Raw genomic sequence first — 25025 nt, forward strand, 5'->3', positions numbered from 1 at the left:
AAAGCAATTACACTGAAGCAAGACCTTACTTTTATTTTAGTGACTTTTGAGTAGTTGGTGTCAGAAGTAAAAAGCCTCTGAAAAATCAATTACATCCAGTCATGTATCTGAATGTCACTTTGACATGCAAACAAACAACAGCTTGTGGCAGAGGCATTGCCTTTGAAAAACATTTGCAGTAAAAGGACAATGGATTGCCTACATCGTACTTAATCAGATATTTGATAACACAACATAATAGATGAGCTGAAGCGCAACACCTGCATTGCTGTAAGATAAGTTTACATGTGTTGTGACAGGTCGAGAGCCAGTTGAGTAAGAGTTTCAGAACTTATAAACCACAGAAGTTTTAAAAAACTGTAAAAAAACCAAGACAATTTATTATGAAAACTAATTTACTGATTGCTGAATTAATTTAATTAATTTTTCAATGTAAAATAAGAGCTTTCATTGTGTTTGTTTTGCATTGTTTCCCCTGCTGCTGCATAGTTCAACTTTGACTGTTATTATTTTATCAATTCAACATGCACTCTATGTTTGAATAGTGATAAAAGACTAAATGTATTTAGTAGTAATAGTATTTTTTTCTGTTATGGTTTAAACAGGCGGTTTGAGATTTCACTCAGATTTTTTCAGACACTTGAGACTTGACTTTAACTTGTTTGAACTGGTATCTATGTGACTTTGCCTGCTATATGTTAAGTGGTAAAAATGCATTATGTGGGCATGCTCATAAATTCTAAAATGTACATCAACAAGACTCTGATGGATTTTACCCCCCCCCCTTTCATGTTCTTCCTCATCTCACCTGTGGTCACGTCTCTCCAGCACTGTAACGATGACGTCCATAACTGCCAGTCAGACATGAACATCATGGGGGCCTGGAAGAGAGGCTACACGGGTAAAGATGTGGTGGTGACCATATTAGATGACGGCATCGAGAGGAACCACCCAGACCTCTTTCAGAACTACGTGAGTGTGTATGTATGCGAGTGTAGGGCGGCTATGCGCGGCAGTGTGTGTGCGTGCGTGTGTGTAGCTTTATAGAAATTTGTATTTAAACTGCAGGAGTGAGTAAGCATCTGATTACAAATATACAAATAGTGAAGGTCTTTTTGCAGAAAAAGCTATTTAGTTTGTGAGATTATGGACACACTAGAGTTTAGATTTAAATAAAAATGATGATATTAATAACACTGACATTTAATTTAGACTAGTAGACTTTAATTGTACTTTTCATCATGTAACTAAGTCATGTTAGCAAGAAATTCATGTCACAGAATGTAAATAATCCACTAAATTGGATTGTAGCTTGGATCGGATATTCTTGTTTCTTGGACTACATTTTGAGGGGAAGCTTCCCCAAACCTTTGGGTGTGCAGGTATGCTGTTATCAATCAATAGTTATATACTGTGTGTGCATGCTGAGGTATGTGTCCCTCAGACCAAGGCCAAATAGTTAGAGCAACTTCTTGGCCTGAGGCAGCAGGTAAGGCCATCAATCAGCCGCATAGATAAAATGATTCACACCCTGTTTGACAGAGGCTGTGCCACTGTTATTAGCTACTCTTAATGCCCAGATTTGTTTATGCCGAAGGGCGAGCGGCACGGCAGATTGAGTTAGCTCTGATTGCATTCGATTTACAAAACTGTTTGCAAGTGGTGCTAATGTGAACTGTCTGATTCGGGTAGAGAAGCTTATTTGCGTTACACATGTCTATAACACACACACACACACACATGCACGCACGCACGCACGCACGCACGCACACACACACACACACACACACACAGAGTTGGTGTTTGACACACTTTTTAATGAATTAACCTGTTGGAGGTTTTCTCTTCCCTGATCGTTATTGCAACTGTGTCTCCTCCAGGACCCTCAAGCCAGCTTTGATGTCAATGGCAACGACATGGATCCCATGCCGCGATATGACGCAACCAACGAAAACAAGTAAGAAATTCGAAAAATGTTCTATCCAAGATCATATGAGGGAAACAAATGTGATGTTGCAGGCACAATAGGGCTCAGGTAAAGATTATCAAGTGGCTTCAGTTTTTGATGTTGCAGTAAGCAAAATGCTCTTGTGTGTTCTGTGTTTTTTGGATAGACTTTTACCAGAGGCCTCAATATGTTTGTATTTGTGTATTCCTGACTTTGTTGTGGGTATGATGAGTTACATAAGTGTGTTTGATTGTGACATATGTGGGTAGGTTGTGTTTTTTTCTGGTTGGAGGAATTGTGTGTGTGTGTGTGTGTGTGTGTGTGTGTGTGTGTGTGTGTGTGTGTGTGTGTGTGTGTGTGTGTGTGTGTGTGTGTGTGTGTGTGTGTGTGTGTGTGTGTGTGTGTGTGTGTGTGTGTGTGTGTGTGTGTGTGTGTGTGTGTGTGTGTGTGTGTGTGTGTGTGTGTGTGTGTGTGTGTGTGTGTGTCAGAGGGAAAAAAAGCTTGTCCAGGCACTTGTCTTGTGCCAGTTTGGCCTAGTGAGTGATTTTTTTTTTTTGGTGTGTGTGTATGTGTGTTTGGCTGCAGCAGCCCAAGTGCCTTGGCAGCGGCTCAGTCCCTGCTGGTAATGCATTGTCTTAAAGAGACATGAGGCCTACAGATGCAGCTTAATGAGCTAGTTACCTTTTTAAAGCTGAATGTATAGTTGACTGCGATGTTGTGTGTGTGGACAGACATTTCTTTTTTCCCCCTCTTCTACCTTTCATACACTTCTTTAGGATTCAAACATCAAAACATAGTCCTCATGTCCCTCATGAGCGCTGAATAGATGTGAGAGGTCTGTATGAAGCAGCAAGTAAAAACTGGTCATCATCACGCCTGGAAGCAAGCACACAGTTTGTTGAATTTCTGAGAAAAGAAGAACGCTAACTTTAGCTACATCTGACAAACTGCGGGTTGTTGTCAAACTTTTCGTTGTATAGCAACAAGAATGACTTAATGCTTTTGGATTTTTATCTGTTGCTGTCTATGTGTAACAAGCGGCGCCAACAGCTGCGCTTTGAATGTAGGCAGGAGGGAAAAAAAGCGAGTGCGTGATTACTGCATACAGACCTCTGAAATAATGTGTTTGAATGCTGTAGTACCCTCTGTGCTGCATTTTCAGTGATGTTCCTTGTGTCTGCAAACTTTTAAATTTTGCACATCACAGAACATGTTTCTCACTATCTACAGATTTTAAAGGACGGCATGACAAATGTAACTGCGGAAAATCCTGGTTTTGTTTTTCTGAGTCACATATCCTTTTGTTGAAAAGATAAAAAGCAGTTATGGTACTTTGATTTTTGACAGTTTTGTAATGTAGTGTTTGTGTTTTTGAACTTCTTTCTTTCTCTACCTGATTGTTGAAACTAGTTCACTAAAAATCAAAGCTTGTTCCTCACTGCAAAGCTTTAGACTGCAGGGTTTTGTGATCAGTATATTAATAACCGAACACTCGTCATGGATATGATGAGTCTGTGGGTGTTAATCAAATATCAACTCTTGTATTTACTTGTGTTTGTGTGTTTTCCCCTAAGAAATAAGTTATAAGTTAATAATAATTAAATATAAAATGTTTACACACACCTGTGCATGCCCTTAAATGTGTACTGCAAAGAATTTAATGTGTTTTAATGGCTATATCCATTTGAAACCTTTAGAAAGTAAAAAAGTAACTCTTCAAGTTTGAATAAGTAGTGTGTGAGAGTGGTTTCAATATTATCCATTGCACAAAACGTTATATGGTTCTGGTTGAAACACAGGGAGATCCCAGAGTGACTGTGACACAGATGTGTAGAAAATGGAAAATACAGGCAAACACAAAGACTGGAAAGACAGCCAGACAGATGATTTTATGGATTAGTGGAGTGAAGTGACCTGAGTGAGGACTGTTGAAGCGTTTTGAAAGAGGGAGCCAGAGGTTTGGCTCATTAACTGTGATAAAGGGGCCTATCACTGATTTGCAGACATTTAATATTGTTACTCAAAGGTTCATTTGTGTTAACTTTGCTGTAAACTTGGGGGTCACTTCAGCTAGACAGAGAATAAAAGGAAGGTTTTTACATTTATAATGTTGTCTCTACTATATCTAATGTAAATATCAATTTATTAAAACAGGTGTGATTCAAAAAGAAATGTAAGATCATTATAAATCCATTTTCAGTGTATACTGTATATGATAGAAGAGATTTGTGAAGTTTTTTGAGATTTGTGAAGCGGCTAAAATCCTATTAAAGTTAGATATCATGAAGAGAAGTGTTGTTGACATAAAGGAATAGTTCAGTGTTTTGGGAAAGTCGCTTTCTTTTACCAAGTTAGATGAAAAGATTGACACCTCTCTCTTGTCTGTATGGTAAATATAAAGCTTAAGCTGCTTGTTAGTTTAGACTGGAAACAGTTAGCTGGACCGATTGTAAAATGCTACATTGTGTTGTATGGGCTTTATGTGCTGAACTGTTTGGCAGGATGTAGTCACTGCTAACAATCCCCATTCCAGAAGGCTGTCGCACAAAAGCTCAATTAAGAAATCCAGGATAACTGAAAAAATGAGGCTGAACAAAGTCTCATCAGTGCATCCTGGCTTAATCTGTTGCACGTTCGCCAATTTAGGATGAGGATATGCAAATATGTCAAGCCAGGTCTAAGTAATTCAGATACCTGCGCGTTCACGGCTTTCTTACACAGACCACTCGACCGATCACAGATTTACTGATGCAGACATGGAAAAAAAGCGTGCCGCACACCTCCTTAGCAAGTGAGCAACAGCTTCCAGTGGAAACTAATGAGGAGGTGAAACATGTGTTAAAAGAGAAATAAGTCTGATGTAATTAAACTGGGAGCTGCAAACAGTGCCTTTACTCAGATTTTCAGCATCCAAACAAGGGCACGCCGTTGTGAAGAAAGAAACACGTGAATGGGACTTTATGTATTACACTCACTGACTTCATTGAATCCACCTTTGCTTCATCAGCCATTTCTAATCATCTAAAAACCTGCAGTTACATTCATCAAACCTCCGACCTCAGTATGAACCACAGTCTAAAAATGATATGACAACTAATAATGACTGACATGTATGATTATAAAAATATAAGTATAATTTTGAATTATAATGTATCTCTGGTATTTTAATGCAGGCTAATAAAAATGAGGCAGGATACATGCAGAAGACCATGAATTAACTTTAAAACACACTTATTTCCGACTAGAGTAACAGCTGTCTGAATAAATAAAACACCAGGATTAACTAAACCTGGCTGTTAGCCGCACAGAATAAATTTCCAAGGTTACAGAATAAATCTCCATGGTAACTTATGCTCCTCTGCTTTCGTGCAACCAGGTCCCGGCTAAATTCAGCCAGGATAACTGGAAAATCCCGGTTTAATCTCCCATCTAGGTTTTGTGCAACAGCCCTCAGGCTAAGAATTGTGTTTTTGTTACCTTTGGACAGAGCCAGGCTAGCTGTTTCCTCCTGTTTCCAGTCTTTATGCTAAGCTAAGCAACCGGCCACTAGCTGAAGCTTTATGTTTACCATACAGAAATAAAAGTGCCTTAATCTAAATTTCTGCAAGAAAGTGGATATGCGTATTTCTTAAAATTTCAACAATTTCTTTTCACTGTTCTGACTCAGACAATCTGCTAATTTCCTGGTAAATTAAATTAAAGTTGTGTTTTACGTTTTACCATTTGTTATTGCACCAGTGCAACGTTAGGTAAGGTACAGAGGACTGTGTTGCATGACATTCGGGGAGAGATTGAGGGTGAAAAAAAGTTATTTCATGCATTTCTGTTCATGAGTTTTTTCATGTAGTTTTGAAGCTTCCAGCCAGGGATATTACAGTTCACATTACTGCCATGCCTCAATGCTTTTATAAGCCTTTGACCATGATATTATATAAATGTTAACCTGAAATAATCAGGTTACTGCGAAAAGGATTTTCCTGCGTTTGAGTGCTTCCCTGGACTTAAAAACTACACAGTGTCTTCCCTGGGGGTTTCGATAGCTAGATGCTGGGTTTCCATGGCAGCGGTCAGAGCTGTTTCCGGGGGGTGTTGTGATGCAGATGTTCTCTGCAGGGGGTTCGCCCGTGTGTGAGTGTGTTTGTGCCGATCCAGAAAGTGGTGCTTTTGAAGAGGCGGAGGACGCAAACACACTTATGTTTGTTTACGCTGGTCGCTGACCCGAGCCGATTGTCACCACTGCAGTTACTGGTGGAATGTTACCCTGGTGTGTGTGTGTGTGGCAGTTAGTCGTGTGAGTAGTGTAACGTCTTGCTGATGTTGGACATTATTTCAGCTATCCACCCAGATAATGTGGAATTGTTGAAATATTTGCAGGGTCTTCTACACTTGTAACACTTATTACACTTAAACCGTTTTGTTTAGCGTTGCTTCAACAGGAATGTACACATTGATATGTCAAAATGTATGTTTATGTGCGAGTGTCCTCGTTTCCACCTCAAAAGCTGCATGTTTATCTGCTCATTTGTGTGTGCTCTCCTGCTTGTGTATACATTTTCCTGCGTTAACCTTGTCTGAGATACCATTTCACCTGTTTACATGGTCTATGTGTATGTGTGTTTAGATTTGTGCAATAAGCTGTTCATTCCTGCTTTCTTCTCAGACACGGGACACGGTGTGCGGGTGAAGTTGCTGCAGCCGCAAACAACTCCAATTGCATTGTGGGAATCGCCTACAATGCCAGAATAGGAGGTGAGTGGTTGGTCATATGTGAACAGTTTCTGACATGTTTCTGTATATTCAGCAAAGGTATGCCATGGTTTATGTTTACTGTAATTAACCTACGCACATTTGAAGTCTGATGGCTACCATTGCTGAACATTATTTTTTCTGCTCCTAGTGTTAATGTTATGCTGAAATCCATTTAGTTTATCACAGATATTCTGTACTATGTATATTTAATCAAGCTACATACAGTTATTATGTGAACCTGATTGTAAATAAAAATGATTTCTGTGTTGTCTCATTGTTTACTAATTGGTTATGTGCTTATATTGTCATGGTAACATACAACTGCCTCAGTACATTCTGATGAATGCAACATCCAAAAAAAGGAAGATATGGTAGACGCTTTACATTGATGAGGGACAAAGCATATTATATGAGTGTAACTTCTAATGCTTAATGATACAGCAACTGTATTGATATGTCATGTTATTGAGACAAGCATACCAACACTGAAATACAAATTCATTTATTGAGTAGCCTAATTAATTACTTGATTAATTATAGTATAGTAATTCTAGTGGGACATTATGCAGATTAGCTGTCTGCTTAATGTATATTGTGAAACTATTTCTGCCAGTTCTTAGTACTCACATTGGAGAGAGATCAAACTTGGAGATAGAAAAACTTTTTTCTCTTTCTGTATCAGGTGTGCGCATGCTGGACGGAGATGTAACAGACATGGTGGAGGCCAAATCTCTAAGCCTCCAGCCACAGCACATCGACATTTACAGCGCCAGCTGGGGACCTGATGACGATGGAAAGACTGTGGATGGGCCAGCATCTCTGGCCAGGCAGGCCTTCGAGAATGGCATCCGCATGGTGGGCAAATTTACATACAGAAACGTGTGAAAATAAACATGTGCTTCCTTGCTAAGCCAAGACTTTGACATTGTTATTCATATGGTGAGAAAAGATATGAACACAGATGCTCCAAGCAGATGTGTGTGTTTCACACTCATGTACTCATATCCCAGAGTCCTTTCTGGCTATCTCTACCTGTGAAACGTGTGTGTGTCTCTGTGTGTCTCTGTGTGTCTCTGTGTGTCTCTGTGTGTCTCTGTGTGTCTCTGTGTGTCTCTGTGTGTCTCTGTGTGAGACTCATGTATTCACATCCCAAACTCCTTTCTGACTGTCTCTACCTGTGAAACTCCTCTGGACATTAGACAGAAGCTCTGTTCTATTAGCATACATTCATTTACATATTTATAGCTTATTTAGCATAATGACAAGCTGGCGCTGTGTTGTTTGGCTGAGTGGAGTGAAAAAGCTGTAACAGAGGTAAACAGGGGTGGAATCATTTATTGGTCATGTCGCATTTAAACATTCACAAAGTTTGCCACGACTGGCCTGTTGCCATTTTGTTAGTACATGTACACTTCCGAGGAGGTGAGAAAAAGACCCAGGTGGACTGGGAGACATGTTATAAAAAAGAGAAAGAGACAGAGGAAAGAAAGGGATGGACAGGTTGGGAGAAGGAGAGTGTCCCAGTTGCTCCTGACAGGCTGGCCTTTTCAGATGACAGAGGTGAGGGAGACATCTGTCCAACTGGTACGAGTTGTGTACATGTGCATGACCTCCTGCTGTTTGTGAAGCTGAGTGGAGATGGCATGCTTGTGAGTACAGCATGTACCTATGTGACACTCAGAAGAGTTTATCACAGGAACCTGGGGTGTTAGAGATACCACTGACAACTGAGGAGAGGGTTGCAGTCTGGCTGCTGCTGCTGTATGTATGAAACACTCAAACAGTTTTCTTCCCTTTGACATGGTTTTCTTCTTAATGTTTTTTTTTTTGGCTGTTTATTATATGAAAGGAAGTCCTTTTCCTGTTTTAGAGCTTAGGGCTATAACTAGTCATCAGTTAATCAGTTATTGGATTTTTAAAAATTGTATCATTATTTTTATTGATTTATTTATATTGTTATTATAGATTATTTTATAGATAAGGGTAGTTTATGACTGTCTGAAAATAGTAACACATGCCTATCACTTTTTTCCTAAAGCAGCTAAACATCCTTTTTTTCTTTGCTCTCCTGCGATCTCTTGCTGATGATGTCGGTCAATCAGTTTCACATTGTGTTTCTCCTCTCTCCTTCATGCCCTACACCCTCCTCATCCTCTCTAGTGACTCTTACCTCTCCCTCTCATTCTTTGTCTCCTCCTCCCTTTTGTTAACTGCTCTCCATTGTTCTCATCTGTCAGCGTTTGCTCCTGTCTGATCCCCCTGTCAATCAGAGGGTCTCCACTCGCTTATCGCTGCCTGACAGAAGCCCCCTTTTGAAGAGCTCCATTCCACCTTTTATCCCCGTATCTGTGTGTGCTTGCGTGTGTGTGTGTGTATCTTGACAAACACTGTGAATTGCTGTGTCATTCAGTTTGGCAAATGTCTTTTTTTCGCTGACTCCTGGCTGAACTTTGCCTTCATAACTCAGTCGGTCATCACCAGCGCTGTGACTCCCCTCGCCCTGCCTTTAGATCATTTTCAACTCAGCTTATTCATGAAGTACCATGTGTAATTGAAATAGTGAAAGGCATTTGGCTTGAGAATAATTGAAAATAATTTAGGCTGAATACTCTTTTAGTGAATGAATCAGTGTCTTTATTCACACACAGGCAGACTAAAAGGGTAAACACAAGGATCCAACCACAAGTGGATAACAAATTGGAAAGACTGAAAGAAAAAAATAGCAGACTTGGCAGACAAACTGCAACAACAGCACAACATAAGTAAAAATAAATAAGAGTCAAAGATGAGAAAATGACTTAATGGTAACAATGCATTTCAAGAGAGATTTAAAAGTTGACACAGCTCCATCGACCTGAGTTCCAGGAGACAGGATGTTCCAACATAAACAAGACTAGAAAAACATACAAAGAAATGATTTGATCTTTTTCAACCCATTTGTCAATAGCAGACAAATAAAATCACATAAACAAAAAATACAAGTCAAGTTGCAGATGGGACACAATTAAATTAACTATTTAGGAAAACATGCATCTTTTTAATTGATGTCCAGTAGTTGACTTTATGCTAACAAATATGACAGTATTTAGTTTGTTCTAGTAATAGATGAAGTCTGATGCCAGTCGGTAAAGTAATTAGTCTCCTCCGCTGCAGCGTCACTGATGTAAGGAGAGACAGCAATACACCTCAGTCCGACATGGAAAAAACATGCCAACACAACATGGTATTCAGCAATGCCAATGTTTCAAAGGGAAACATTACTGAGCTTAGATCATATCTCATCAGATCTGTTGCCAGACACTCGCAGCACTGCTGAGGGCTTTAAACTGTCTTTCTGCTTACTGATCTTTTCCGGCACGTTCACTGCTGCTAGTATTGATCTTTTCATGTTTATATATTTTGATGTTTGAACCCTGAACACATAACCTGTCATTCCCCTTCTGATAAACAGTCAAAAGCATGCCAAAACAAAGTCTGAGAAGCAGTGATTAGCTCTAAGCACTTAACAAATCTGCACACTCTTACTGTATCCTCTCTACATCTTTTCCTGTCAGGGGAGGAAGGGACGTGGCTCAATCTTTGTGTGGGCTTCAGGCAACGGCGGGCGCAGCAGAGACCACTGCTCCTGCGACGGCTACACAAACTCCATCTACACCATCTCCATCTCCAGCACAGCTGAGAGCGGACGCAAGCCTTGGTACCTGGAGGAATGCTCGTCCACGCTGACCACCACCTACAGCAGCGGGGAGAACTACGACCGAAAGATTGTAAGAATGGGAGCGTGTGTGTGTGTGTGTGTGTGTGTGTGGTACACAAAAGCACACATAAAACATAATAATTCTTGCCAGTGGCACAAGAACTCATGGCCTATTTCACCGCCTTCCTCACTAATGTCCAAGTTTTATCTTTAGTGTTTTGTGCTTAATTGAAATTTGGACAATATTTATGTTTTTCACCTTGAAGCATGAGCTCAAAAACATTGAAATATTTGCACATACATTAGATTACTTAAGAACACAGGATGGTACAACTTGACATTAACTTAACATACACACACACACACACACACACACACACACACACACACACACACACACACACACACACACACACACACACACACACACACACACACACACACACACACACACACACATACACATTCTTTACAATTTCCCTCTTGCTTTGTGCACTTAGGGCCTGATTGACTAAAGGTCTGCGTGTGTAAAAACGTGTGCAAACTTGACATCACCTGCAAAAAATGTGCAAGCTGATCTACTAACGCAGAGCACTGAGGCTTGCGTCTTTCAACTGTGCAAGATAGTACGCGCTGTCCATTTAGTACGTTTGCCATAATGAATATGTAATATGGGGCGTTTCAACCCCAATGCGCAAAATACAGGGAGGAGAAAATGCTAATATGTTATTTAGCACACGCATTGTGATTTACCAAACCTGAAGGTAATTTTTCTGACGGAAACTGCGTCTATAAATAATACCTTTTGAAGGGCAGGTATTAACCGGCTGCGCACTGCGCACAGATGACTGCTGTTACTGTAGAGAGGAGGAGACGGAGCCACAATGACAGAATACGCACAGGACGGATTTTTTTCACCTGTCTTAATATTTTTGGAGTGGAATATTTTTGGTTTTACTAACAGCATTGACTTTGTCACAGATACTCTCCCATATGTCGGTTTTTGTTATAACTCAATATATTTGTTAACCTCTTCCACTTGAACCTGATCAAATTTCATTTTGCGCTTGCAGCTTTCTGCTCGTCCAAACTCTAGTTTAAGACACACAAAACTCTCATTTAAATACTGCTGTCTCCATCCTGTTGCACCTGTTTTCATTTATGCAGTTATTCTTAGTAGATCACCTGCAAAACGCACACAAACGAAAGGCGCAATCTATTGCACTGTGCGCGCAATTTAGTACACTTTATTTGAGATCTTAGTAAATCAGGCCCTTAGACTACAACCTATCTTAATGTCAGTCAAATCTACTTGAGCACACAATGACCTGTCTACTCTTATGCTACTGGACCACTTTCACTTTTTACTAAAGCATTTCAGATTCAGTGTGTGTGTTGCACATAATCCCTCAAACTTTTTGGTCCAGCAAAGGTCCTTTGATGAGGGTTCAGACTGGAAGTGAGCCAAACTTTTCTTGGCTGACTGACTGTCAAGCTGTCTGAGTAAAGTCCGTACAATTAAAGCGAACACACAGCGCTTTAACAACACGTTTTACTACTTCTTACTCTTTGTCCTTTGTTTCTCCTTGGGCACTGAATCTTTTCCTTGAGTTCTTTGGGAAACGGGTGATTTGTGTACACGAGTGTGAGCCTCTATGTACGTGTTTTATCTGTAGTGAGGCAGTGTATCAAAGCTGGAATGTGAGTTTCAGGTGTATCTAAATCCTCCTGATCCTCATGACTTCAATCTCTCACTCTAACTCTGTCCTGTCTCTCTTTCTCCCTCTTTGCCTGCTGTCAATGTCACTGTTTCCTACTATCTTCTTCTCCCTTTACCCCTTCTCTTGTTATGGCTTTCTTTGGTCTTTTACTTCTCATCCCTTCACCTCCATTTCCTCCACCTTTTACGAAATTGTCACTACCTTTCTCTCCTGTATCCGCAGATCACAACAGACCTGAGACACCGGTGTACAGACAGTCACACAGGGACATCGGCCTCGGCTCCCATGGCTGCTGCCATTATTGCTCTGGCCCTGGAAGCAAAGTAAGATCTACTTAACCTCATCCCTTCACTTCATCCCTTTTCCCCTTGCTTACTTTCTAATGCCCTTTTGTTCTCTGGCCTCATTGATCTATAAGGGGAACACGTGTAGCATTTTCTTACAAATACATCATTGTCAATTCAGCAGCGAAAGCTATCGTTTTTAATCAGTTAATCCCTGTGACATTTGTGCAGAAACGTACCAAAGATGTACTAGGTTTCAGAGGATTCTCTTCACATTCAGGATAACTGGACTATAAATAAATACTTCTATGGGATATACATGCTCATAGATAAGAAGTACAAAAAGTGGCATACAACCTCTGGCATAAGGGTTTCAGCACTTATTACAGTGAAAAATGTACATGTACTGTACTTGAAGGGGACAGTATATATTATGGCAGCATTGAGATTTTATTTCTGGAAACACTAAAAACAAATTTCTTTACTTGACCAAATTCATGGTGCTTTTTCTGAAAATAAATCAAAATCTTATGGGTTAGTATTTGCTTGCATGTCACTGTGCTCTTTTTGTGTAGATCAGTGAATTTTTGTAGCCATCAATAAGCTTTAGGCAGAATTGTGTTTGGATCTTGCAAAAACTTGTCTTTTAAGGGCAGTCCACATATTTTCAGCGTGGTTGAGGTCAGGACTTTGGGAACGCTATTCCAAAAACGTAATTTTAGCTAGATTTCGCCACACCAAAACCACTTTGATTATTTGTCATTGTCCTGTTTGAACACACAGTTGCGTCCAAGATTATAACTTTCTAGCAGATGGTTTGATGATGTACTGAGGTAATCTTCTTCCTCATTAAATCCATCCATTTTCTGCAAAGCATCAGTTCCATTTGCAGCAAAACATTCCCAGATCTTGTTACCACCATCCTGTTTGACAGCAGGTGCTAGGTATGCTTCCCTCATCTTTCTTCCTCCAAACAGACTTCTTGTCATTAAAGCAAAATAAAACATGTTTGTTTCATCTGACTACCCTTTTTTGTTCGTCCATGGGATCAGAAACAAACTTGATTTTTGGACTGGGGGCTTCTTACTTGAACATTAGCCTTTCAGTGTAGAACTTGCTATGTGACACTTCATCAAATCTTTTAGATTCTTGGATTACATCTGACCATCCAGATCAATTGTGTCTCAGCAGAGGATAACTATTAGTTTTTTTCCCCAGCAAAGATACCACTGAACACTCTATTGTGAAGCTGCAGTGTGTACATACTGTAGGCTAATGTACGTAGGGTTGAGACTACTCGTTTGATATGACAGTGTATTGTGAAACAGTCTTGATCAATACACTGGCACAAATATGACAATAATGTTGTCTTGGAATGCTGAGGCAGCAGTCCTTACTTTCTTTATTGTAGACATTTGAAATCTGAACTGTTCTGCTTTCTGGCAGGTTAGCCTTCTGCCATTTTATGGCTGTTTAAATATCAAATGATGGCACGTGTTTATGCTGCTGTGTGTGCTGAGAAAAAGGATATTTTACATACTTTGGTGCACTGCAATTCATCTTGGCTGTCCATAAAACTTGATGAGCTTCATAATATAGTCAATAAATATAGACTGATAACTGCATTTAAAAAAACAACAACAAGCTTTTAAAATGTACTTCCTTTATTCTTCCAATTTACATAACAAAGTTGATGCAGAGCAGATGGCTGTGTTTAAAATAAATTTAACTTTATTGGGTCCAAAGTGACCCATTGTTACCCTGTGATTCCCAACCTCAGTTTGACCTTTTTAAAATATTTACATATAAGTCACACAAATCGAATATCAAATAAATCACATTTCTTGGATCCAGTATGAGTTTGACTTGCAGCACTGCTGATTTACTCGAATTCAAGCTGTCTGAAACAAGCAGGACGACCTACAAACACTTTAGGGCCAGGTGCTTTCATACCAAACACTTCTGTTAGAAAGGACTGAAGTGCCAAATTCAAAGTAAGATGAGAAAAGTACAAAGTTTCCTTCATTGGTTTCAGTGTCCTGTCTTGCCCTAATGCCTTTTAGATGCCCTGGAGATGTATAGCAGATGCCTGCCTGCTCCTCTTTGAAACCTGTCAATGTGCTTAATTTGTGATAAATTAATCAATTGAAAAGTGCAGCGCAGGTACAGAGACTCTGAATTGGGTTTTACCCCCATCATCACATGTTGAGCGGCTCAGTTAGCTGAGGTCACTTCATTTAACCTGGATAATCCAATCCAAATCCTCCCAGTAGAAAATATTCTCGGTTTCCTGGCAGTGCTGGTCACATAAGCCTGTTTCCTCAACAAGATTATCACACACTGCCTCTTGCTCGCCTGCTTTCTTCTCTTCTGCTGGCTCTCACTTCCTCTCTGTCGTGCTTGCTGTGCCTCCACCGCTGTCACGATGGTTTTTCTCTTTTATTTTTTTCCTCCTTCAAGGCAAACACTCTTTCTATCCATTCATTGAGTTTCTCACATGGATAAACTTGCATGCATGCACACGCAGGCAAAGCAAAAAGCAAAAGGAGAGGATCAAAGCAGGAGAGGGAAACAGTTTAGACAAATTCTGAGCAATACCGATGGTATCAGCTCTTATCTGGTAAATGAAAGCGAGCAAACTCTGTGTGATAAGCGTGTCAAGACGCCATCACGCCAGACTGTTGTGAGGTCTTTTCCCTTGGTACGGGAGTGGAAATTTGTCCCATGCTCTGTTCTCTGTAGATTATGCCAAGTTTAAGATGTTTAAGTGTGTGATTTATCTCTTTATGAGCATGGCAAGCAGCAACGTCTCAGTGCTTTAGAAACTTTTATTTCTTTCATGTTTCCTTTTTGTCCTTGGAAGTGAAGAAATGGAAAAGTGACTGAACATGGAGTCCTCAGTTAGGAAATAAGGAGGGATGAACAAAAAATGAGCATGGATCACCCAACATAAGAACCTCATCTACAGGGAGGTTTTAAGAAACCAAAGCAGGGATGGGCGAATAGAAACCTCTATTTCTTTTCCATTCATCTGCTTTAAAATTCAAGCTAGAGAATGGCAGGTTTAAGAGTGAAAAATGCCAATCACAGTTTAGTGGATAATCTTCCATCAATGGACTGAACCAAGGTGAGATGGACATAGACTGTTAAAATGTTGTGACTTTTTGCCTCCTCGTTTTCCCTCCTTCACCTCCCTCTGTGCTCTCTCCCTGCAGATTATTCCTGTGTGTTTTCCTCCATAATTACACTTGAGAGAAGCACAGAGAAACCTATATTAGATGTTCTGATTTGCTGCTGCCTATGGTTTTCCCCCAGTATGCCAGCTGCTCCATTAATTAGTATTGGGTTGTTTATGGGAAGGCTGTCGTGGCCTAGATAACGATGCCAAAGTCACTTTTAATTAATGACCATTAAACATTTATGGAACCTTAATTACACAGTGACAGTTAAGCCTATTAATATTGATCTGAACATTAATTATTCTGACTTATCATAGCACTTGTCTGTGCTACGATCCTCTAATTATTTTTTGCTTGATATTTTATTTTTGGCTATTAAGTGATTTTTTTTTCTCCAATTGCATTTTATAAGTGTGGCTTCAGTGAGGGCGTTTAGTAAATTATGAACATGTGTAACAACAGCGTCTTAGTTGCGGATCTGACTGATGTATTCTGGGCATTGTAGGTATATGGGTCAATGACGTATAAGGATTTTCAACAACTCAATTTTAAATAATAAAAACAAGCATATCTAATGCAGTAGTTCAAACATTCAGAATGTTGTGTACCTGACAATTCATATTACAATTTGAAAGTGATTTTAGTGGGGGTTTTTCAAGATTAATTGGCACTGGCCTGAAAAAAAAGTCATTTGGTGCGACCATGATTCATCTTGAAATATCTTATATAAATAAAAGACCATCATTTACAAAGATTTAAAAAAAAATGCAAATACTTTGTTTCCAAACACTTTATATTACTGAAAACTTGTAAAAAAAGATGTGAAGCATGTTAACTAAATTAATTTATTTCAAGATGAATCGTGGTCGCACCACATGACTCTTTTTAAAGGCCAGTGCCAATTAATCTTGAAAAACCCACTAAAATCACTTAATTTCAAATGTATAATATGGAGCTTCAGGTACACAACATTCTGAATGTTTGAACTACTGCATTAGATATGCTTGTTTTTATTATTCTACAATTGAGTTGTTCTAAATCCTTATACGTCATTGACTCATATAATATTTTGGGATCATTGCAAGAAAGACTTCCCACAGAAAGACATAATGATCTTTCCATTTAAAATTCCCTTTGTTTGTCTAATCCTGATAACATCCCTAACACCAGAAAGTAGTATTTTCTTCAGTAGAACCCAAATGGCTGCTAAAAGGTTGCCTGAACAGTGCATTAGGTCAATTTGAATACTTTTCACATGTTGCATAAGCAGGCTGTAAAAAGACTTTTTGTAAGATACACAAGTTTTTTTCCCTTTATGAGAAGCTGGAAAATAATGACACTAGGGGTGTCTCAATGTATCGGTATTGACGATAACCGTGAAATATTGATATCATGTTTATAATACATGTATTATACTCGTCCTGCTTGATGCAGACAGCTTGAATATTTTTTTCAAATTTCCTCTAGATAAGGTAAGATAATATCATTATCTTGAACTCTTTTGGTCGCAATAATTGTGTAGTAAAAATCTGATTTTGTGACAGCTCTTAATGACACCAAAGAAGAAGTCAAGGAAATTCAATGTACTTTACAACAAAAGGCTTGAAATAATAATGTACACATAGAAAAAGTAATTAAAACAAATACAAAATACAAGGGAAATAGTAATAAAGCCACCCATCTGTAAAACCAAACACAGCATCAGTGATCTTGTATGGAGCCATATATTCATACACAAAGCATTACTGTACCGATTTACACACATACTATATGTAAAATTGCCAGAACATTTTCAGAATAAAGTGCATGTGTGAAGGGGGCTTCAGTGTAATCTGTGAAAGTTGGCGGCTGAAAAGTCTTCTCCCAGACGTTCAGGATTTAAAAAATCTTCTTGTGCGTTTCTGGTTGAAGAGATCACTGGAGGCCGTGAAAGAACCTGTTCTTATGAAAGTTGGCTCAGTGGCTGAAAGCACTGCGTTTCCAAGGTGGACTCGTAATGTTACTCTATCCACCTCCCTCTCACACCTCTAACATGTTCAAATCTGAATGTTGAGTTAGAAGATTTAAATGTTAGTTTTAGGTCAACTGCTTCAGAGTTGTGCAGGATCCAGAGGTCTCAGATGGCGAGGGAGAGACATGAGGGGAGGGAGACGGAGCATCTGGCCGGCATATGAGATTGAAGGGAATCCCAGGAAACTTGGTGACCCACTTCTTCCTGGTTTTCCCCCTTTAATGTAGCGTTTGGACATCAAAGGAGTCGAGACACATGGCTGCCATCTTGTAATGGATCTCACGTGAGATCTGAGAAACTAGAGATGGATGAACGGACATCTATGCGTTCCAGCTATGCCTCTCTGTAATTTTACATACTGTATATTACTGTGTTTTCTTTACCTTGTTTCACATCTCCTCTTTATTCTTGCTTGTGTTTTTTAACTTCCTTGCCCTTTTATCCTAAACTTTTTATGATGTTCTTTCATCCACTTATCCAGCCATGCTGTCGTCTGAATTTACTCCCATAATAAGACATGTCTCCATGTCTTTTCATTCCCGCTTTCAAACTTTTTTGCTCTCCTATCCTCTTCCCAAATAAAATAAAAGTAACAAAATGTCATTTCCCCCCCTCATCATCATTCCTGTCTTGACATTATTAGTATAAGAAGGCCTGACCTTTTCATTTATGTATGTGCGTGTGTAGATTTCCATATTTATTTAAAATGTATGCATATGTCTATATAGGGAAGCTTAAGCAGGCCTTAATTTCACTTATTTTCGTAGTTCCTGCTCAGTGTTTGTACTCAGTCCCAAGTGTCTTATTATATGAATGTCTGTGTGTGTGTGTTTTTTTATGCTAGTCCTCTTCTGTCTTGGAGAGATGTTCAGCATATCATTGTAAAGACCTCCAGAGCCGGACATCTCAGCGCACCTGACTGGAAGACCAATGCTGCTGGTTACAATGGTACAAGCATCTAACCACAGACAGACACATACACAGACTTTACATTTGTATAGAGATGGTGTTTGTCTGCTAGATATGTTAACCTTAAGAAATACGATTAAGTTATATAGTAAAACGTTATAATAATAATTATTATCTAGTAATAATCAGTAAAAAGTTGTATTGTGATGAACATTATTCAACTGTTATTCACCCCTTTCTACATTTCTCTTACCTAATTATATCTAAATTTTCTGACCAATTACTTTTGTTTGATATATTGAGGGACTTTGATTCACTACTATTATCAATGTTGCAATATACCATCATCTTAATAATACACATATGATAATTTTGTTTTTAATAATAATAATAATAATAATAAGGATCCAGCGCCTTAAATAATTTCCGTGTCTTTCCGTTCTCGCTTTGTCTCTTAGCTTTCTTATAGTTCTGGTTACAGACTCTCTGTTCACCTCCCTACACTCGTATTTTGAGTGTCATTCATTTGCCAGAAAAGATCACAATACGCAATAAATATACAAAGTTGAAGATGATTTGCCTGATAGCAATTTGTTTTTCAAAATTTCCCTATATATCGTGATAATATTGTTATCATGAATTCTTTTGGGCATGATAATTATCATTGTGAGAAAATCTGATATTGTGACAATATATAAATCTTCTTACCATCCATTGACAACAACAGGATACAGGATAGAGATAACTTATGTCATTTGTAGTAAAACTGTTATAAGCAACAATAAAAGAAAAGCTGAATCTTTGTGTTTAACAGCTTAGTATCAGTTTGAATTCATGACTATTTTGTAGATGATGATGTGGTTAGTTTCAGCAGATATTCTTGCCACACAGTCACATTTACAAGTCATGGTGGGATATATTGCAATATTTGAAATAAAAATACAAAACAGCCACAGAAAATATGTGCATGCATATTTTGACTCCTGAATTTGTTTTCTCCAATCAAAAGATGGCTGGAATTTTTTGCCTCCTGCTTAACTACTGAGCAGCCAGCTGTCATCTGTCAGGATCCATGTGGTGGTTGCTGTTTCACGTTTCACAACTTTGTTAATGTGTGCCTAAGTGTGTATGCATACCTGCGTGTGTGTGTGAGTGTGAGAGAGTGTGAGTGTGAGTGCGAGTGCAAGAGAGAAACCAAGAGAGTGAGAACTAAGGGTCAGCCAGGCTGCAGGCCCAATGTGCCTGGTGTTTTTTCAAAGAGGAACTAAAGAGAAACAGAACAGGGAAGGGGGGGGGGGGAGGAATTCATATTTGATTAGCTGTACCCATAAGTTGAGTGGTTTCCAAACTTTCTTTTTCATTATTCGACAACTACCTCACACATCGTCAGTAGTTTCATCCGTCTATTTTACAGTACAGGATGTGTTTTTTTGTTTTTTTTAAACAGGCAGTAGCTTTTCATTTAGTCTACATAGCAGTCTCCACTAGCAGCTAAAAACTGTGCATTACTAATGGACTTATAAAGATGGTTATAAAGATGCAGAAATGATCTAAAATCACTTAATTTCACTCCCTCTTTTCTTCAGTTAAATAATTACAAGATAGGAAAAGCACACAAAATCATACTCATGAGCTTAAACTATAAACAATCTTGTTCTGATAAGTCATCATTGCTATGAGAATGAGAACTGGAGTGGTCTGATCAGCTGTGTGTGTATCCTGCAGTCAGCCACCTTTATGGCTTTGGCCTGATGGATGCTGAGGCGATGGTGAAGGAGGCAGAGCGATGGAGGCAAGTCCCTGCTCAGCACGTCTGTGTGGAGAGCGCAGACCGACAGATCAGGTAGAACACACACACACACACACGCACACACACACACACACACACACGCACACACACACACACACACACACACACACACACGCACACACACACACACACACACACACACACACACAGACACACACACACACAAATAATGTGATTTTCCAGTGACCAGACCATTTGTTTAGCCCACTAAAGACTTGAAAATACATTACATTCACTTAAAAAAATCATTTAAACCACCAGTCTGTTTTACTATTTCAGAAAAAATGTCATAGCCAAAATTATGTTGACGCTCAAACAACACACATATATGTGATTTTGGAGCATATAATTCGAAATCCAAGGACATTGATCTGCTGCTATAGTAGCCTCTTCCCTTCAGGGAAAAGATTTTGGGAACTGACTGTAGGGATTTACTCCAATTCAGGCGTAAGAGTATTAATGAGGTGGGGGCTCTGATGCTGGGTGATCAGTCGGCGTTCTAATTCATCCCAAAGGTGTTGGATGCAGTTGAACTTGCCAAACTCAGAAAATCTTTTCTTTATTGTCCTCACTTTGTGCACAGTGACATGAAATGTTGAAATGGTTGGAATTTGTCTAAAGTGGTAAATATTGTGTACTGTTATATGAAGATTAACTGGAAATAAGGGCCTAACCCAAACCAGAAGTGTGTGGGATTATAATGACTTGTTTAGAGCAGGTGCCGGTCTGATGTATGCCTGTTACACGCTGGGGGCTGTGATGAGAAGCACTGACATGGATGCAAAATATGCCGTTCAACTGTTTACTGAAGTTGAGCTTATGATTATGGTTTTTCTCTCATGCACGCATACCATGACTCAACTCAGAACGAGGCTGCTACAGTGTGCCGGCAGCACAGTTCAGGACCCATATAGGACCCAACAGCGCTGTAGGCTGCCCTAACTATGCCTGATTGGGAATTTGGTACAGGGATGTCCAAAAAGTTTTGGCAGGATAATTGTTGTTGTTTTAAAGCTTCAAAAGCACTTGGTTAACTCACAATACTTCTAAAAATCTACTGCTTTGCCACAATAATGGATGGACACTCATTAGTTCAACGGGTATATTCATTGTGTTGGACTCTGATGTGATAGATATAAAGAAATTCACATACTATGCAAGCTTAAAGTGAAATTCCATGTGAGTGAGTCAACTTTGAGACCCGCATATGTGACAACAAAATACGGTCGTGTTGTGTTACAGGCTGGTTGGTTTTTGTGTGCCTCTCTTACAACCACTGCCCCCTCTCTCTGTCTCAGTTTCTTCTCATTTTTTCTCAAATTTTTTTCTTTCCCTGGTGTTTTATGCATCGGCATGTGAGAGTGCAGTTGTGCAAGCTGTACCTTGATAGGGGCCAAGCATTAGTTCTGGCAGGGTGGTTCTCACATAAGACCTTTACTACACACACACACAGACGCACACACACACACACACACACACACACACACACACACACACACACACACACACACACACACACACACACACACACACACACACACACACACACACACATAAAGAGAAACAGCGCCAGGGCTTCACAGCTTGTTATTCTTGATGCAGCTGGAAGCCTGAGCACTGTTCTGTGTTAGGGTGGCTGGCTGAACTTGGGCCCTGGACTGGTTTGCTTTCAGTCGAAGGATCGGTGGCCAGTGACTGCAGCATTATCAGTGTCATTCTGTCTGTTCTGCTCCAGTGCACAAGTCAGTCCATATGAGGCTTATGTAAAGCCCAGCTTGTTTCAGAGGCAGCCGTGCTTTGGCCTCTGTACTCATGCATTATGTGCTGGCTTATGGAGAAATTCTGACTGTTGTTGAAATACAAAACCCAGTCATGTTCGCTCCTTTTTCAAAGTGTAGTGTATTTATGAGTAGCCTTAGAGACACAAAAAATGGTCAGTCACACATTTGTACAGTTCCTGGAAGCTTAAGCCTTGTTCATAAAGAGATGTACCCTTCCAAATGACAGGCTTTCAAAGAAGTAAAATTGGAAATCACCAGGAAACAAAAAACTGTTTTGTTTTGTTTCATGTGTGACACAGTTCAACAAAACAGTTTTTTAAATTGCCCCAAAAAGTCTGAAACATTTTTTTCCCCCAGATTAACCACTTTGTTGAGTATAGATTTATTTTTCTGTGCCAACTTGCGTCATCGAAGTGCATGTGACTGTAAGACGAGAAGAGAAAATCAGGCGAAAGAAGAATGTTTGTGTAAAGGTATTTTGGAAGCAGACCTATGTTTGTCTCTTTTCCTTTCTTGGTATACACACATGTGTATACTTAATGTGTGTGTGTGTTCGTGTAACTTACTACATAAGTACTGCCGTCACCTCAGTGCTGTGTTCCCACACACCCTTTGGCTGGCCCCTCTGACTGCGTTTGGTAATGTCTGTCTGCAATCGCTCGCCTCACTCCACTTGGAGCATGCACCAGAAGAACTGCCTGATCTGTGTGCAATCAGGCTGGTGGTAATCAGCTGTGCATCTGCTCTGCTTGGTCCCATGCGTATGGTTCAGTTATCTGTGTTATGTCATTGTGAAGCCAAAGCTGTGATATTAGCCCTAGACTCCCCAGCCATTACTGCTGTCCACTCTCCAAACGGTCATCGACTACTTACAAAACAGACAACCAGGGTTGTCTGTCTGTTATTAATTCGTTGAAGTCTGAGTCAGTTCATACAGTTTTCTTATATTGACTATCTATCCCCCAAGTATCAGCTCGGTCAGCCTTCCATTATGTAAATGACCAGAGATCGGGTTGATGGACAATTGAAAAGAAATGGTTATGGATTGTTTACCTGTCGGCATTCTGGAAAAGTAATTTATAACATGCCACTTTGAATAATAAACCACTTCTACTCCTTTGATACTAATTTGCTGATCTGATTGATGTGAGATAGGGTATTTATACACTGTTGTCATCAATTTGAACTACATTTCCCAATGGAAATCATTACAGTTTCATCTTGAGGGCCAATTTTGGCCTTCCATAAACAAACTGGTAATCAATCAGTAATCAGTGGACTGACCAGCACAGTCAACACAATTACTTCCTTATAATTTCAAATGGTCACATTCAGAATAAACTTCTGAGGAAAAAAATAGTGGAATAATAGTAAATAATAATAATAAAGTCACCACATTTATGACTGTGACTGAAATCTTCTACTAGTAGTACTGAATGGCAAAAGAGTAAAGTTTTAGGGCATTTTCACACTGAATCAGTTGATGAGTTGGTGAGCTTGGTGTGTTTTCCCCACGGTTCGGTTTCTTTTCATACAGAGAAAATCCAAGCGAGCCAAAATGCAGTACCACAAGCCACATGACAATACTTCACTCGTTGGTGAGATGTGTCTGGTGCAGAAGCAAGAACATAAACACAGGAAGAAGGTGTTGAAGGAGATCCACTGGCCAAATACAACGTATTGCACTATGTTGCGCTACTCCAGGTCTGACCTTGATTCATTCTTTGGCTAGTGGCTATCTGTTTGCTTCTCGGGATTTCACAGTGCAAAGCTCACCTGGTTATGGGAGCTGTTTCAATCAAACTTGCAGAGTGCACCTAGTAGATGGATTGGATTCAGGTTGGATCACTTTTCCACCTCAAATGAACCACTCCCGTGTTTGTTTGGGATCCGAGTGACACCATCTCCTCTAAAGGGTCTTGATGTGGTTATTTTTGTCTGCACCCAAGTGCGATTATTATCTTCACACCTGCCCAAACGAAACGCACCAAGGGGGAAAATGAACCGGAATTTAATTTAACCAGACTAAAAAATGCAGGCGTGAAAATACCTTTTTCATGCCTGCAATTTTTAGTCCAGTTAAAATGAGACCCTTAAGAAGAGGTGGTCTCAATCTGGTCCCAAATAAACTTGAAGGTTCGTTTGTGGTGGGAACATGATCTGACCTCAATCTGACCTGACTATTAGGTTCCCGTAGCCAGGTGAGCTTTGAATAGTGGGACGTGGATGAGCAAATTAAACAGTGGCTTATAACTAGCCAGATTTATGAATCAAGGTGGACCTCCTTCAGGACTTTCATCCTGTGTTTACGCCCTTGCTCCCGTCCCTGACACATCTGACCAATGAGTAAAGTTGAACATTTTCATGTGACTTGTGGTGCTGTAATTTGGTTTGCTTGGATTTTTCTCTGTATGACAAGAAACCAAACCAAGCGGAAAACACACCAAGTTCACCAGCCCATTGACTGATTTGGACCAGAGCAAACAAACTATAGGTGTAAAACATCCATAGTTGTCAAAAGAGCCACTCTGTTCCTGGTGACATGAGGAATGTGTTGTTCCAAGAAAATGCCTCATCTTTTGCACAACTAAATACAGTCTTAACCATAATTGCCTCGGGGTAATTTTCCTCTCAATGATAAACATCTGTGTTGTATCACTTATTCCCTAAAAATGTAATTGCTGTTGCCAATACAGGATCAAACAGCGAAGGTCACTGGCATTAGCTGTTTTTCAGCCCTCTATACAGCAAAAAAATGGATCATAGTAATCCTCTCATATGTTATTTCGCCAGAAATGTAATTAACCAGCTTTGTTTCAGTTTCCAGTGAATAAAACCGGCATGTTATCTATTCTGCAGTGAGTTAAAATATTGAGTCGGCTCAGCTTCTTCATGTGCAACTTATGACTCTTTTTCTGCCTTGTACTGGCAAGATG

General features: G+C 39.6%; 1 protein-coding gene across 2 annotated transcripts in view; it reads left to right on the plus strand.

Annotated features, from left to right (window-relative positions):
- pcsk5b (proprotein convertase subtilisin/kexin type 5b) overlaps positions 1 to 25025 on the plus strand; it is a 56562-nt gene that overhangs the window by 13902 nt on the left and 17635 nt on the right. For both annotated transcript variants that reach the window (XM_062417579.1, XM_062417580.1), the window contains exons 5-12: positions 829 to 972; positions 1881 to 1957; positions 6609 to 6697; positions 7380 to 7552; positions 10252 to 10464; positions 12338 to 12438; positions 18434 to 18537; positions 20224 to 20341. In XM_062417579.1, coding sequence (XP_062273563.1) covers positions 829 to 972; positions 1881 to 1957; positions 6609 to 6697; positions 7380 to 7552; positions 10252 to 10464; positions 12338 to 12438; positions 18434 to 18537; positions 20224 to 20341 — 1019 coding nt within the window. The remainder of the gene's footprint in view (positions 1 to 828; positions 973 to 1880; positions 1958 to 6608; positions 6698 to 7379; positions 7553 to 10251; positions 10465 to 12337; positions 12439 to 18433; positions 18538 to 20223; positions 20342 to 25025) is intronic.

Source organism: Scomber scombrus, chromosome 4 (assembly GCF_963691925.1).
Source record: "Scomber scombrus chromosome 4, fScoSco1.1, whole genome shotgun sequence".
NCBI lineage: Eukaryota > Metazoa > Chordata > Actinopteri > Scombriformes > Scombridae > Scomber > Scomber scombrus.